This window comes from Plasmodium berghei (assembly GCF_900002375.2).
Source record: "Plasmodium berghei ANKA genome assembly, chromosome: 9".
NCBI classification, from domain to species: domain Eukaryota; phylum Apicomplexa; class Aconoidasida; order Haemosporida; family Plasmodiidae; genus Plasmodium; species Plasmodium berghei.
In genome coordinates this window covers 1,300,646-1,316,611 of record NC_036167.2, presented here as the reverse complement: position 1 = coordinate 1,316,611, position 15,966 = coordinate 1,300,646, and the positions used below count along the sequence as shown (strand labels likewise).

The following is a 15,966-nucleotide window of genomic DNA, read 5'->3' as shown; positions in this document are numbered from 1 at the left end:
TTGTTTGTGAGTGTGTGGAAATGAGGAACTATAAAATGTCGTTTTTAGAAACTTAATTTCTCAGCTATATTTTTATTTTTTTCATGTTCTTTTTTCATTTCTTTTATTCTATCTTTTATAATTTGATCCCTTTCATCGGCTACGCAATCCAATCGACGATAGCTGAAAAGAGCGGAAATAATGTGAAAAAATGTAGACAACAAAATAAAGGATGTTAATATTGATTACCCTAATTTTATAAAGTCAAAATAATGTTCACATTTTTTAGGATACTATTTTAATAATTTCACTAAAGTAATAAATAAAAGATTTTATACAGATATACAATACATAGATTAATAAAATAAAAATGAATCTTAAATTACCTAACATCCTCTGAAAGGTTTATAAGCAACTTAGTATATTTATCAGACTGATCAGAATCATGTTTAATATAATTTGATTTTATGATAAAGTTTTTGAATATTTTTTTTGCTTCATATATATTTTTTTCTTTCCAATTTACATAAATTTGTTCTAAATGTTTTGATTTTATAGCTTTAAAAATTTTATTATTTTCATCTACAATTTGTATTATCTGTTCTAAAGATTTATTTATTAAATTTATCGAAAGTTCTGAAATTAATTTATTAAAATGCTCTCTTTTTAAATTTATATAATTATTTATAAAATCTTTATATATCATATATTTATCTTTATCGGGTAAAAATATTTGTTTATAATTTTTGTTATTTAATATATCATCTGGAATTAATCCAAGTTCATCAAATTTTTTATTTTCCAAATTTTTATATTTAGAAAAATATTCTAAACTTTTTTCAATATCTGGATATTTTAATCGTTCATGTAAAAAAACAGTGAACAAATTTTTTTCATTTTTATCATGTCTTTCAAATTGGCTACTATTATGTTTTTTATTTATTTGGCTTTTATTATGTTTTCGAGATTCTAATATTTTTTTACTAATTACATCAAAAAATTTATTTTTTTTTTCATAAGAAATTAATTCATATTTTTTATTTTTCATTAAAGTATTTTTAATTTTAAACCATACACCTGTACTTTCGGTTTTCAAAAAATCCCATAAATCTTGTTCAAGTTCTTGTTCTAATTTTGCTTCTTTTTCTTTTATTAATTTGTCTAAATAATTATCTAATAATTTACTTCTTATATTTTTCCATTTCTTAGTATGATTTCCTTCATATTCTTTTTTCCCCTTCAACAAATTTATTATATCATCTTTATGATTATATATACTTTCTAATTTATTTTCGAATTTTTTTAACAACTTTTGAAAGCTTTCAATTAATATTTTGAGTTCATTATTTTTGTCTTCTTTTATTTCTTTTATTAATTTATAAAAATAATCTTTTCTCAAATCTTTAGGTACTTTTAAAAATCTATTGTCATATAATATATTTCCTAAAACATTTTCATATTTACTAAATTCATTTATTTGTTTTTCAATTAATAAGGATTTATATTCTTTTATTATTTTTTCCATTTTTTCATCTTCTTTACTTTTATTTACGTTACCTTCTGGCATTTCATTTATATACCCACTATTTTCTTCTTGTTCATAATTATTACTATTTTCCACATCATTATTTATATTTTCTTCGTTTATTAATTCTGATATCTCTTTAGGGCATTTCCACGTTTTTTCTTGAGTTCTTTTATTAAAATAAAATTTATAATTTTTACTAGTTTCTATAATAAACCATCCTTTGCTCTTTTCTACATATTCCCAACTTTCTGGTATTCCTACAATATATTCTTGGACATCCTTTGGTATTTTTTTATATCCATCATTACTTATTGCATTCTTATCATTCTTTACTTTTTTTTTTTTTTCTTCTTCTTCTTTTATTTTTACATCATTACTACTTATATTGACTTCCGTTTCCATTTGCAAACACACTAAGCCCTTATATTTTTTTTTTTTTTTTTTTTTTTTTTTTTACTTTACATTTTCCCAAAATATTTTTCAGTTTGCAAATAAAACTGGCTATTTTTTTTTTAGAATATTGAAAAAGTCGTAATACTTAAATTGAAATAATTATATTTTTTTTTGTTATTTATTCTTTTATTTTATACTTTTATTTTAGTTATTTTTTTGTGAAATATGTAGTGCCATTTGGTGTGAAAAAAAAAACAAAAAGAGCCATGAAATATAGTGGGTGCATATTTCGGGCCTAGTATATGAAACATAGAACTAATAAGTTGATAAATTTTATTATTTTAATATCATAAATTAAAGTTTGATTATAAATTTTATATATGAAAAAATTTTACTGAAAAAAAGGAAAAAGTTTGGCAAGGTATGTTACTATCATTAAAAAAAACAACAAAAAAAAATGAAATAAAATAAAATAATATAAAACTAAATAAAGCTGCAAAGGGCAATAATATGAAAAATGCCATTACGATTGCAAAATAATCATAATGATAAACAAATAGAATATTTTCAATTTAAGAAAAGAGTATTAATTATAATGTAACACTGGGAAACATAGAAAAAATATAAAAGTGTGATAAAATGTGTGCATTATCGCTTGAAATAGGAATATAAAACATAAAAAAAAATAGAGGATAAAATAATTCCAACTATTACAATAATTAAGTTTTGTTTGTCTGTTTTTTTTATAGTACTAATTAGAGATGAAGATAACCCAATATAATTATACATATCAATAACTTTTTTCCGAACTCCTTTTAAAAATTTATTTTGTTTTCTTAACATATCTAAGGTATTAATACCTTGAACATGAAATATATTTAAATTATTTTCAACGTCCTTTAAAATATCTCTTTCTTTATGTAAATAGCTAATTGTATTGTCATCATTTTCGAATTTTTTTTTTTTTTTATTATGTAAATATCCTAAACTTTCATTGCTATTATTATTATTTCTTATTTGCTCTTGTTTTCTTAAATTTGTTTTATAAATATTGTCCAAGGTTTTTATATAAGAATTTGCCTCGCTATTTAATGTTTCAATTCTTTTTTCCCAAATCATATTTTTGCTATTTAAAATTTCTCTGTTATTAGTATTTATAAATTCAAAAGTATTTTTTAACGTTTCTACATTTACATAAAAGGAATTTGTTAACGCATTTATTTTGTTTAATGTTATATTGTTTGATGCTGTATTATTATTAGATAGTATATTACTATTTTTATTATACATATTAGTGTAATTATTATATGAACTATTCATATTTTCTTGTTTATCATTACTACTAATAATTAAATTATATGAATAGAATAAATTATAATTTTTTTCTAATTCTTTTCTAATTTTTATTATTTTACTATATATATTATTTAAACTCGATTCTTTCATTTCGTTATCATCACTTTCTCGATTATTTTCAATTTTATTATTTATCAAATCTGTATTTCCTATATCATCCCCCAAAAATGCTTCATATTTGTACCCCATTTTTTCCATCAATTGTATACATTTATAGCTTCTTCATATTTCATTTCAATGGAAATTTAATCATTTGCTTTTTCTTATATCTTTTTATATATATTCATGGAAATATATTTATTTCATTTATATTCTTCTATTTTCTGTATTTAATATTTTGTATCAATATAACCGTCTTATCCTTGCTCTATGTTTTAACATAACTTTTATAAACAAATTTTTAAATGCTCATAATATGTTAATTTTGTTTTTTTATATAATTTATTAACAATTTGGAACATTTCAAAAATAACTTGAGTAATATATTTTAGTATTTTACAAATTTGTAATTCAAAAAAAAATGCAAATAATATAAAATTAAATACAACAAAACCCCTAAATAAATTTAAATGAAATATTGCACTAAATAAAATATAATGCTAAACATATTTTAAAATAATAATAAATATAACATAAGGGGGAACGAAATAATGATGTTAACTTGGCATTACTCTTGAATGAAAAAAAAAATATATTATATATGCATAATAATTGTTTAAAATCCAAAAAAACATTTGAAATAAAATATGACAGAGATATATTAAAAAAGAATAACACCCAAATATTAACAAACAATATCCATAAACATATATTTAAAATATGACTCAAAATACGCATATATAAATTATATGTATAAAAATATATATAAAATATTGAAATATATAAATATTATATATAATCCAAAATATTATGACCTGTACATGTAATAATTGCATACTGAATAAATATCTTGACCCCTAAGTATTCTCATAATTCCAACATAAAATAGCTTAAAAAATTGAAGAAGAAAAACTTCTTTTATATCATGTGTGCAAAATAGTAGGAATAAAAATTAGCTGAACAAATATATATATAAGCACATATGAAAATTCATATAGTAGTTAATATATATGTCCTAAATGAGATAAAGTATACCATAACAAAATGAAGAAATAAGGATATCAGTTTTAAAAATAAAACTGTTAATAAAGTTATAAAATATTAAACGTAGACTTAAACATTTTATATAATACCTCTTTCCATATTAATACATTTTTTGATTGTTTTTTACAAAAATCTACATTAATATTACAACCTACCAAAGGTTTTTTTTATATATAATTTTAACGCTGGTACATATTTTGTATGAACATATTCGGTAAAAAAAAAAAAAAAAAAGGGGAAGGGAAATGCCCTTATTACCTTGTTTAATGTAAACTCCGTAAATGCCACACAACAAATTTTTTGAAATATCTTAGACAGGAAAACAAATATATAGTATGTTCATTTTATTATTAAAAATAAAAGAGACATATGATAATTTTTTCTTAATTTTTTAATTAATGATATATATTCCTTGTTATATTACAAAACGAAAAAAAGTAAAATTTAATAATATGAAACAATGTATATATAACTCGCCTTTTTTATGAAGAAAAATGTTAATATAAAAAATTGTATTTTTTTATTTCACCAAATGTTTCCATTATTTGCTATATTAAGATCGATATTTAAAAATATATGCTTAAACATATCATAGTTTATATATAAATTATTAATATCAATTGACAATAATTTGTTTTCCATTTTTTTTTTATCAATATAATCCTCAAAATATATATTTTTTTCTAAATTTTCTTTAAAATATTTATTATTAGTAAAATATAAAATCATATTTATAATATCTTCAATATTTATGTTAATATTAAAATGGTGTAAAGTTTTTTGAATTTTCTGAATGTTTATTAGGTTTTCCAAATTTTTATTATAATATATAATTTCATCATAATTATCTATTTTTTTAAAACTTATTTTTTTTTTTATTTTATGTTTCATTTCTTCTTCTAATATTTTATCATCACTTATTTTGTTATCAATTTTAAGAATATAATTCCATATATATTCTATTTTATTATCTATAATATCTTTAAGTTCGTTATCATCACATTTTTCATAAATTGTCTTAATTTTACCACCCCGCTTTCTTAAAGTTTTTTCCAAGTTTTGAACATTAGACTTTTTTTTTTTTTTCATTTTTTTTTCTAAAATAAATATCGATTAAGCAAGCTTAACAAAAAAATTGTAAGTATAACTAGCCAAAAACTTAAAACTCAAAAATTATATGGTTATTTTTTGCTAATCTAACCACAGCTATGGTATCTACAATTAAATGATGGTGATAAAAAATAAAAAAGTAAAAATTATCGCTTTATATAAAAACTATTAGTTGAATATACATCAATAGTTTTTTCATCTGTTATCAAACATTTATCAATTCGTGATGAAGGGCTGCCTTTATTTGTTAAAAAATTTCTGAATCGATTTAATGATTCTTTATTTTCACTTTCCGCAGTTCCTATTACTGTATTTTTATTTGTATTTTGTACATATCCTTTTATATTTAGCATATCAGCTTCCAGTTTTGTATATTTTCTAAAAAAAACACCTAAAAAAAATATAATTATTTTCATACAATTTTTATGTGTGCATATACATTAAAAAGAAATATATATATACATGTTTAAAGGCATGAATAACTAGAAATAAATCATATAAAAAAACTTTAAAGTTTTTACTCATAATATATTTTCTAATTATATATTTTTTTATTTAAAATAAAAAATAAAATATTAACATAATATGAGAATTGCCCATTCCTCTTTTCGAATTTCTATATTTTTTTTTTTTCAAACCTTGAACCTTTCCGAAAACTTCAAAATCAAATTTATATATCATTTTACTATAAGTAGTAAACTGTATTCTTGAATAACTTTTGTTTGCTAAATATTTTATTTTTGGAAATAAAAATAAAAAACTGGATAATACAGATATTCGCATATCCACTATTTGTGTGTTTATTAATTTGATTTAAGGATTGCATACAAAATGGGAAATAGCAAATTGCAAAGCCGTATAAACAAATATGTAAATATGTATATATATATATATGATTAAGTAGACTAATTTGTTACCCATAAAAAATATAAAATAATTTATTTTATTTTCCAATATATTTTGATGCTCTATATTTACACAGCTTTCATAACCATTGTTATTTCACCATTTCATTATCCTATTTTTCGTCATTTTTTATTTTAATTTTTTTCACATTTTTCATTTATAAATTGTTGATTAAATTATAAATTTGGTGTGACATTCAAGCTTATGGCGATAAGTTATCAATTTTTTTTAAATTACATAAATGTTAGTAAAAATATTTATTTTTTTGCATATACCTTTAAATATACCATTTCGGAAAAAAAAAATATAAAATATAACTATTTGACACTATATAATTAAATAAAAAGTCAATTTTTATGATAATAAAGGAAAATTAAACAAATTTATTTTTTTAAAGTCATGATGTTTTAAATTTTATATGTTCATTTCTTCTTTTCCAAAGTTATACACAGTAATATATATTTTTACTTATTATTCATATACAAATAATTTGTATATTTATATGTAGATTATTCCATCTCATTTTCAATACATATCAAATAGGCATACTATAGTATATAGTATGTTTTTTTTTTGTTTTTAATTTGAAATAACTTAATACACTTTTTGCATTTTTTTAAGTAGCATACAACTATAATCATACTATTCCATTTGTTTTTCATATTTATGTATATTATACTAAAACTGAAAATAAAAAATAATAATAGTTAGAAATATATATTAATAAATTGGATTTTTTTTTAATATAAATTAATTGGGCTTAAAAATTTGAATACTCATGGTATTATTATTATTTTTTTGAAAACAAAAATAAAATATATGTAACAAGTATATGAGTTCGACTTTAACTTGTTTCCCTCTTTTTTGTTATTTTCGTTAAAAAAAGTCTTTTAAAAATCTAGATATAAGTTATTTATATTGATAGCTTCCAGACATGTTTTCTTTCTCTATTAGCAAATTAGTATATTATACATGTATATACATACTAGTATATACACACATAAGTACATGCATAATGTATAAACATGGAAGTATTAAATATATGATATTATTAAATTTAACTGAAAATTCTACACATATTTTCTTTACGAGTATTTGAATTATATGCAGAGAAGTCAATAAATTACACATTTTCTAAAAAAAAATAAAACAAAAAAAAAATATTAATATGGTACAAGCCCCCTTTAATAGCATTAAAAAATTCGCTATCCTTAAAACCAGACAAATATATTATCTTTTGTTAAATTCACATTTTTAATGTGTGTTAATTGATAAAAAAAATGAAATAAATTTAAGTGAAAATATGCAAAAAAAATTTTACTTTTATTTTTCCATTGTGAATTACAACATATATAAATAAATATACATTTCTACATGTGTAAAATGTTTTTTTTTTGTAATTAAATAAAAAGGTAATTGAAAATAATTAGACAATATTTACGATTTCTCTTTTTACAATTTGTGTTATAAATATATAAACAAAAAACAAATAAAAATGAAACAGACATGAAAAATTAAAGGTGGGTGTAGTGAATATATCATAAATGAAAAAATAATTTTTTTACACGAATTTAAATATTGATGCTTTTTATTTTGAAATAAACTCAAATTATTATTTTCACATGATGTGGTTCTCAATATCATATATTCCTTTTTTTAAATTTCTTATTCATTTTTTTACAACATGTTTGGAACATTGTATTTTGTATATTTTTTTATTCAGTATAATTTATTTATTTTCACTGCTTATGTTTTAAAGTGATTTTATCATTTTGTTTACAATTTTATTTTTCATGTTTCTTACATAAATAAATATATATATATAATGCAATTTTATTTATAACTTTTTGTAAATAGTGAAATAGATTTAATCTGCATCATTCCTTTAAGCCTTCAAATTTTGAGGCCAATTTTAAGTACAATTTTTTGTTTTTTATTCTTAATAAAGCTTCAGTTCGATTTCCGTATATGCTTTTAGCAGAATAAAACAAACACTCCTTTTAATATGTTCACAAAAATAGCGCAGTGGAAAAAACGGGCCCCAAAAAAGACAGACAAATACAAAGTATATGATTATTGAAAATTCTAAAAATATGAAAAATAACCAAAACGAAAATAATGAAAAAGTTGAAAAAAGTGGAAACGAGAAAAGTAAAACAGTTTTCAATATGAAAGAAAAAAATAATGCAAAGATTTTTAGTTGCATTCCAAATAATTGCAAAAATGAAAATTTACAAAATGTCATGAAAAATTATCCATTACATAAATATCGAAGCAGAAGTGAATCACATGGGCATATAAAAAGTAATAGAATTTTTATGGATAGTGTAAAAGAAAGGAATGAAAATAACAAAATTTATGATCAAAATGAAAAAAAGGCATCTTTAACAAGCAAAGAATATCAAAAAAATGGAATTGAAAATCTGTCAATTTTTGATACTAAAGGAACTATTAAATATAATAACAAAGAAAAAACATGTATTCGAAATAACGAAAAAAATATAAAAAAAAATGATAGAAAAATTGTAATTGGATATAATTATTTTACGAATAGACAACAAATGATCAATAGTGAAAATATAAATATTATAAAAAACGTTCCAATAAGTATTTATGTCGGAACATGGAATTGTGAATATTCAGATTTTACAAAAGGATATGAATATGAAAAGAAAAGATATACAACAAACTATTTAAGTGAAAATACTAAAGATGTGTTATATTCTATGAAGCTTGATGATAGACATACTATAAGATCTATAACTCCACTAATTTATATTGACCCAACTATAAAAGGGAATAAAAATAATGATAATGAATATTATGATGAGCTTGCCAATTTCAATTTGGGTAATAAAGACGAAAAAAATGGTGAAAAAAATGGAGATTACTGCATACATACACCAAATAAACAAATATATCCTAAAAAAAATATTCCCAATACGTCAATTGAAAACTCTACTAAAAGGAAAACAACAGAAACAAGTATTCATAATTGTAATCAAATATCTGGAAAAAAAAAAAATAATTTACAAAATTATAAATCACAAGAAACTGAAATATTTTCTCACTGGATATCTCCATATTATGATATATATGTCATATGTTTACAGGAATCTATTTCAGATAGTATAATTGAATGTTTATCTATGTATTTAAAAGAAATAAATCAAGAAACTTATGAATATTTGCCATTAGCAGACTATAAATTATCGGGATATGGGGATGGAGCATTTTTACAAATGAAATCTACAACAATAGCTGCTTGGGTAAGAAAATCTAAACTTCATCCTAAAGGACCAGTTAAGTTATGTGCATCTAAAACAATAGCTTTTAATAAGTTAAATAACAGTAAAGGATGTGTATCTATATTATTAAATATATTTAGTCAATTTGTTTTATTTATTGGATGTCATATGCCTGCCAAAGATCAAGAGTTAAGACAAAAATCAAGAGAATTTATTTTAACAAAATTAAGTGAATATTTTAGTAATAAAGCAACATCAAATTTTAAAGATGTTTTTCATCATGTCATATGGATGGGTGATTTTAACTTTAGAGTCCATGGAATACAAATAGAAAAGGTTGTTCATCATTTAAAAACAAACAATTTAAAAGAGTTACTAAAATATGACGAAGGGAATTCTCCATATTCATATGATTTATCTATAAGCTTTCAAGAACAAGAAATTAACTTCTTGCCAACATATAAAAAGAATGGAAATAGACCAATAATTGATAAAAATGATAAAAATTGGGTCGAAAAGGAATACAAACTTATTCATAATATTAAATGGTATAAAGGAGGGAAACAAGAACCCCGCATTCCTTCTGTATGTGTTAAATAATTTAAAAAAATTTCCATTATGATTTTCATTCGCATTTTTTTAAATTATTATTCATTTTTTATATTCACACTCACAATATTTTTAGTGGACAGATCGGGTATTTAAATGGTCATGTGATAAAACTCAAAACTGTTTGACATTCGTTCCTAATACTTACATTTCCCCAATACCCAAAGAAAAATGTAACAAACAAAACTATATCTTGCACACCTAGAATTACAATTTCGATGTTTGCTCAAAAGACCGCTATCTACATAAATATACCAATTTAAATTTAGAAATTTTTTATTATTATTTTTTTTATTATTTTATTATTATTATTTTTTTTTATTTACATTAAAGGCATACTGATGTGCAGCGACCATAGTCCCGTTTCCTGTTGTTTTCAAATGTACAAAATGACAAATGAAGAGGATATTCCTTCGACAAAAGTAATAATTAATATAAAAAAAAGAAAAAAAAACAAGCAGACAAATCTAAATTCACCAAATATATCTAAACATATTTTCTATGCAAAATTTCCATTCATACATATTCACAAGTTCCTACTTTTGCATCCTTTTTCAGAGCATTTGGAAATTTTAATTATTCACAAGTTCCTACTTTTGCATCCTTTTTCAACATCAAGAAGCACCATGTTCCGTTCCCCTTTGTTGAATCTCTCTACTTTTATTGTTATTATTTTTTGGGATAATTTTTGTTTATATTATTAATTTTTCTATTTTCATACACACCCACATATATATAAATAAATCCAAAAAATTTGATTGATTCTTCAAAAGTATTAGACAAATATTAAATAATGTATTAATTAATGCATATACGAAAAGGGGTGATAAATGAAAAAAAAAAATACCCCAAATAATCATGACAGTAATGATGAATATAATGTAAACGAATTTTCATAAAATCGTTACACATAATAAAAAGACAAAATTATATAAAAAAATATATGATGATTTGGGCTTAACAATATGTTTAGTTATAAAGTTCTAAATAAATTTATTAATATTCCTAATAAGGAAAACAATATGTTTCTGTTTTTAAAATTTTTTATATTTTTTACTGTTACAAATATGTTATTAAAGCAAATTTCCAAAATAAAATTTAAAAAAATAATAGTGAAAAAAAATATATCAATGCACAATTGCATGATTTTACTTTGAGTTTGAGTTTTCTTTTTTAATTTTGTCGGTTTTAGTTTTCCATTTCTTTATTTCTTAGCTAATTCGATTACGCGTATCCGTAAGAATTAAATAAAGAAACCCATTTGATGAAATCATAAACAAATGAAGAGATGGTTGGGTAGACATTTCTTTAAAATTTTTATCAGAATTAACAAAATTATATTCGTATCTATGCATAGATATAGCATAGTGCAGTTTGCTGATGGTTTGTATATTATCTTTTTTTAACAGTTGATTTAATAAGAAATTAAAAATATTGGATATGTTAGAACTATTTATTAACCCATTATTTAAAATAATTTTTTGTATTGGATTTTTATTTTGTTTTTCTTTAAGAAAAATTTTAGATTTATCCTTAAATTTTATTTTTATATCAAAGTGGATTTTCCCTATATATTCAACTAAATAATTAATAAATTCATCAAAAAAAAATTCTTCCTTTTTTTCGTCCATTTTTGAATTGATTATATTGCTTAGGTCAGTTTTGTTTGTATTATAATCCATGATTTTTAATAAAGATTCTTTTTCTAAAAATATTTCATCATTTATAAAATACTGATCTCGATATGTTCGCAAAAAATCCAAAATTTTTTGAACTTTTCTATTTTTATATTCTTGAATCAATTCAGAATATTGTTTTTTCCCCAAATCAATTGAATGCTTTCGATTGTTTGAGTATTTTGCATTTTCAAAGTTTTGATCATTTTTGTCATTTAATATATTATCATTATTATATGTATTTCTTTGGTTATTTATTAGTCCGTTTGAATATACTTGTTTATGATTTTTAATTTGTTTGTTATTATTCCTTTCCTCTCTTTTAATTTTGGAAAATTCCAATAAACTATCATCACTGCTATCAGAGAAATTTGTATTTATATAAAACGTTTTATTATTTATATAATGCATATTTCCTTTTTTTCCTATACTATTTTGTGTTTTTCCATCATTTATATTATTATGATTATTTATATTAGTATTTTTTTGTGTGTTATGATTTGATTGGTTTTGTGGATAATATATATCATCTCTGATAATTGGGTAGTTGAATGATTCATTGAATTTGTTATTTGTGATTTTGTTTTTTTCCCACAAAGAAAATAAATTATTATGTATGAAATCTATATCTAGTTCGTAATAAAAATTATTTGATTTTTGATTTTTTGAAAAAGATAAATTTGTACTTTTATCAATTTCATTTTCCATATTATACTCAAAAGATGTTGTTAAACTATTGGATAAATTACATGTGCTAAAAATATCTTTATATATATCTGTAACTGTATTTAACTGATTTAATATATTTATATTTGTATTATTATTAATAGATGAATTACTCAAATAATTTCCCTGATAAATACTATTATTTAATGATATGTCATCACTATTTCCTTTATATGTTGTTTCATGATATTCAAGATGTATTGGATAAATTTTTGCATCTTTATTTTTATTTTTTAAAAAAATATTATTTAATTTATTTACAAAACCATTATTATTATTATTATTATTATTATCATATGTACCTATTAAATTTACTGGATATGTGTTAAATTCAGAAAAAAAAGTTTTATATATTTCTCTCATTTTATATTTTAGATTATATATTTTGTAATTTTCTGAATCTTTGTTGTTGTTTTCATTTGTCTTACTCACCTTTTCATAGATATGATTAATTTTTTTTTTTTTTTTTTTTTTTTTTTCAGAATCTTTAACATTTCCATCATCTTGATTATATGTCCATTTATTTTTCTCATCAATTTCTACAGAATTGTTTAAATCGATCATAATTACATTTGAAAGTCCATGTTTATCTTTATATAAATTTGTATGTGTTATTAAGCTTAATTTTGTTAAATCATTAATACAAAAGTATATATAATTGTTGTCAATATATATCTTATTATGATATTTTGAATCGCAATTAATAAGAACTTGCTTATATTCCTTACAAATATTATTTATATAATCACTTGTAAAAAAAGTAGATAAATAAACTTTTCTCATAAGATATGAAGTTTTATTTTTTACAACATTTCCATATATATATTCAGTATTTATAAAGTCCTTATTATTTTCTGTGAAATTTGTTAAAATAACTTGACTATTAACTATATTATTATTTAAAATTTTTTCGAGGTTATTCAATTTTTTGTTTTTACTAAAATATTTTAAGTAACAAATTTCATCATTTCCATTTTTCTTTTCTGATTTTGCAAATTTTATAAGATCATTAAGCTTTATTATTTCAAGTGTTGTATATATTAGTCCCGTGTTATTCACATTTTTTTCATTCCCAATAAAATGCATGGCTTATATTTCCAAGAAATTACGTGATAAACATTAAGTTTTCAAAAAAAAAACAACACAAAATTATAGTTTCTATTTTTTAGGGGTTGAATGGGCACATATAAAAGTGTGGAATAATCATTACCGCGTTTATTAATTTTGGTTATTTTGCTTGTTTTTATCTCTTTTTTTATTTTTTTATTTTTTTATTTTTTTTATTTTATCTCTTTTTTTATTTTACCTCTTTTTTTTGCCACACTTTTTGCAACAAATTTGGAAACCTTTAATGCGCATGCTGGGCCATAAGGTTTTGACGTAATTTGCATATACTCCCGTGCATCCCCTCTAATTTGGCCCATTTTAATTTTATATTTTTTTTTATACTTTTTACACATTAGCCATTTTATTTTTATACATATCATATATTTATCTCACTATTTCATTATTATATTTTATTATTTTATTTTATTTTATTTATTTTATTTTTTATTTATATAATTTTCCTAATTTTCATTCATTAAAATGGTGACATAGAAATATATATATATAATAATAACGTTAGTCCGATTTTCTTGATTTTTTTCCACTTTCGTTTTATTATTATTTTTATTATATATATAATATTTTTTGCTATATCTAGCCAAAGCGAAAATACATTATATTTAATAGCAATTTTAATATTGAAATGACTGTATACACATCAGAAAATGTTTACAAATTTGTAAAAGATTGTATAAAAATAAAAGAAAAAAACAAATGTATAAATAAAATAAAAAAAGGCGAAGGGAAAAAAGTTGAAAAAAATGAGTTGGTAAAAGAGCTACGAAATGAAACTTCAAATAAATTGTCAAAGTATAATGTAGACTATTCAAAATTTGAAAATTGTATAAAAGAAATCGAAGCAGAAGAAGAAAATAAAAACCTTGAAGAAAATAAAAAAAAATTTTTAAATAATCGAAATCCATGCTCTCATGATCATTCAAAAGAAAGACAATTATATGAAAAAAATTCAACAGAAAAAATAAAAGCATCAAACATTTTTAATGAACAAGGAAAAAAAGCATTTTATGAAAAAAATTATAAACTTGCTTGTCTATATTTTAGAAAAGGGCTAATACAATTGGATTACAGTTTTCCTGAAGATAAAGAAGAACAAGCTAAACAAAATGAGTTAGAGATTAGACTCCATCTTAATATGGCTCTAACATATTTCTATATGTCTGATTATTATAATTGTATTAATGAATGCTCTATGGTAAAATTAAATATGTGAAAAAACGTGATATTAATAATGTATATGCATACATACATGCATGCATACTTGTTTGCACACCTCCTATTACTTTATTATTATTACTCGATGGGAATTGACATTTTGATACTGTGCTTTATTTGATTATGTACATTTTTTTATTATTATAGGTTCTAAACCTTGACAAAAATAATGTAAAAGCATTTTACAGAAAGGGGCAAGCTTATATGAGCCTCGATTTATATAGTAAAGCAAAAGAAGAATTTCAAAAAGTGGAAAAAATCGACCCCCATGATAAAAATATAAAGAAATCTTTATTAGAATTAGAAAGAAAAATATTAATTTATGATAAAAAAAAAAAATTATTATTCTCTAAAATGTTTTCATCAAATAAAAGTAATTATGGTCAAAATAAAAAAGAAATTTCTTCAAATATTTGTGATACGCCGATTGATAAAAATAAAAAAAAAATTGAAGAAAAGGATGATATTAGAGAGCAAACTAAAAGTATTGATAACCACAATAATCTTAGCGATTTTCCTAAAAATACACTAATAATGAACAAAAACAATATACCCGAAGAAATAAATAAAGACAGGAATTTAAACATAAAAAATATATCAAATAAGACCACTGATAATAATTCATATAAACATAAGGATCAAGAATATTTATTCATGTTAAATAATTCCAAATTTTTTGGAAAAAAAAAACAATTTTTTTTAATAAACGATATATTTATATATCTTTTTATTTGTTTTATATTATTATTATTATTGTATATATTAATTTTTATTGTTATTTTTTATAACCATGCCTCAATGATTATATTATTATCATCATTGTTATGTTTTATTTGTATATGTATATATATCTACAATAAAAATGTATATATTAATATAACACATAAGAAAACATAATTTGTATTTTCATATTTTTAGCTATATATAAATATATATCTATTTTAATATATGG

General features: G+C 20.8%; 7 protein-coding genes across 7 annotated transcripts; 2 read left to right on the top strand and 5 right to left on the bottom strand.

Annotated features, from left to right (window-relative positions):
• Nucleotides 1-44: 44 nt before the first annotated feature.
• On the bottom strand, nucleotides 45-1,909 carry PBANKA_0936400 (conserved protein, unknown function; the record flags this gene model as incomplete). The annotated part of the gene is made up of 2 exons (XM_034564972.1): nucleotides 45-162; nucleotides 366-1,909. 2 exons carry the CDS (start codon nucleotides 1,907-1,909, stop codon nucleotides 45-47), a joined length of 1,662 nt encoding a protein of 553 aa, XP_034421715.1.
• Nucleotides 1,910-2,548: 639 nt separating this feature from the next.
• PBANKA_0936300 (protein transport protein BOS1, putative) lies at nucleotides 2,549-3,454 on the bottom strand (the record flags this gene model as incomplete). Its single annotated transcript, XM_034564971.1, has 1 exon — nucleotides 2,549-3,454. The coding sequence occupies one exon, from the start codon at nucleotides 3,452-3,454 to the stop codon at nucleotides 2,549-2,551; it is 906 nt and encodes a 301-aa protein (XP_034421714.1).
• A 1,470-nt stretch (nucleotides 3,455-4,924) lies between these two features.
• Nucleotides 4,925-5,488, bottom strand: PBANKA_0936200 (conserved Plasmodium protein, unknown function; the record flags this gene model as incomplete). The annotated part of the gene is made up of 1 exon (XM_034564970.1): nucleotides 4,925-5,488. One exon carries the CDS (start codon nucleotides 5,486-5,488, stop codon nucleotides 4,925-4,927), a length of 564 nt encoding a protein of 187 aa, XP_034421713.1.
• A 167-nt stretch (nucleotides 5,489-5,655) lies between these two features.
• PBANKA_0936100 (acylphosphatase, putative) lies at nucleotides 5,656-6,292 on the bottom strand (the record flags this gene model as incomplete). The annotated part of the gene is made up of 2 exons (XM_034564969.1): nucleotides 5,656-5,900; nucleotides 6,148-6,292. The coding sequence occupies 2 exons, from the start codon at nucleotides 6,290-6,292 to the stop codon at nucleotides 5,656-5,658; spliced, it is 390 nt and encodes a 129-aa protein (XP_034421712.1).
• Nucleotides 6,293-8,508: 2,216 nt separating this feature from the next.
• PBANKA_0936000 (endonuclease/exonuclease/phosphatase family protein, putative) lies at nucleotides 8,509-10,848 on the top strand (the record flags this gene model as incomplete). Its single annotated transcript, XM_034564968.1, has 4 exons — nucleotides 8,509-10,248; nucleotides 10,349-10,445; nucleotides 10,606-10,694; nucleotides 10,831-10,848. The coding sequence occupies 4 exons, from the start codon at nucleotides 8,509-8,511 to the stop codon at nucleotides 10,846-10,848; spliced, it is 1,944 nt and encodes a 647-aa protein (XP_034421711.1).
• Nucleotides 10,849-11,483: 635 nt separating this feature from the next.
• Nucleotides 11,484-13,760, bottom strand: PBANKA_0935900 (conserved Plasmodium protein, unknown function; the record flags this gene model as incomplete). Its single annotated transcript, XM_034564967.1, has 1 exon — nucleotides 11,484-13,760. One exon carries the CDS (start codon nucleotides 13,758-13,760, stop codon nucleotides 11,484-11,486), a length of 2,277 nt encoding a protein of 758 aa, XP_034421710.1.
• Nucleotides 13,761-14,424: 664 nt separating this feature from the next.
• Nucleotides 14,425-15,911, top strand: PBANKA_0935800 (peptidyl-prolyl cis-trans isomerase, putative; the record flags this gene model as incomplete). The annotated part of the gene is made up of 2 exons (XM_034564966.1): nucleotides 14,425-14,994; nucleotides 15,162-15,911. 2 exons carry the CDS (start codon nucleotides 14,425-14,427, stop codon nucleotides 15,909-15,911), a joined length of 1,320 nt encoding a protein of 439 aa, XP_034421709.1.
• Between the last annotated feature and the right edge of the window lie 55 nt (nucleotides 15,912-15,966).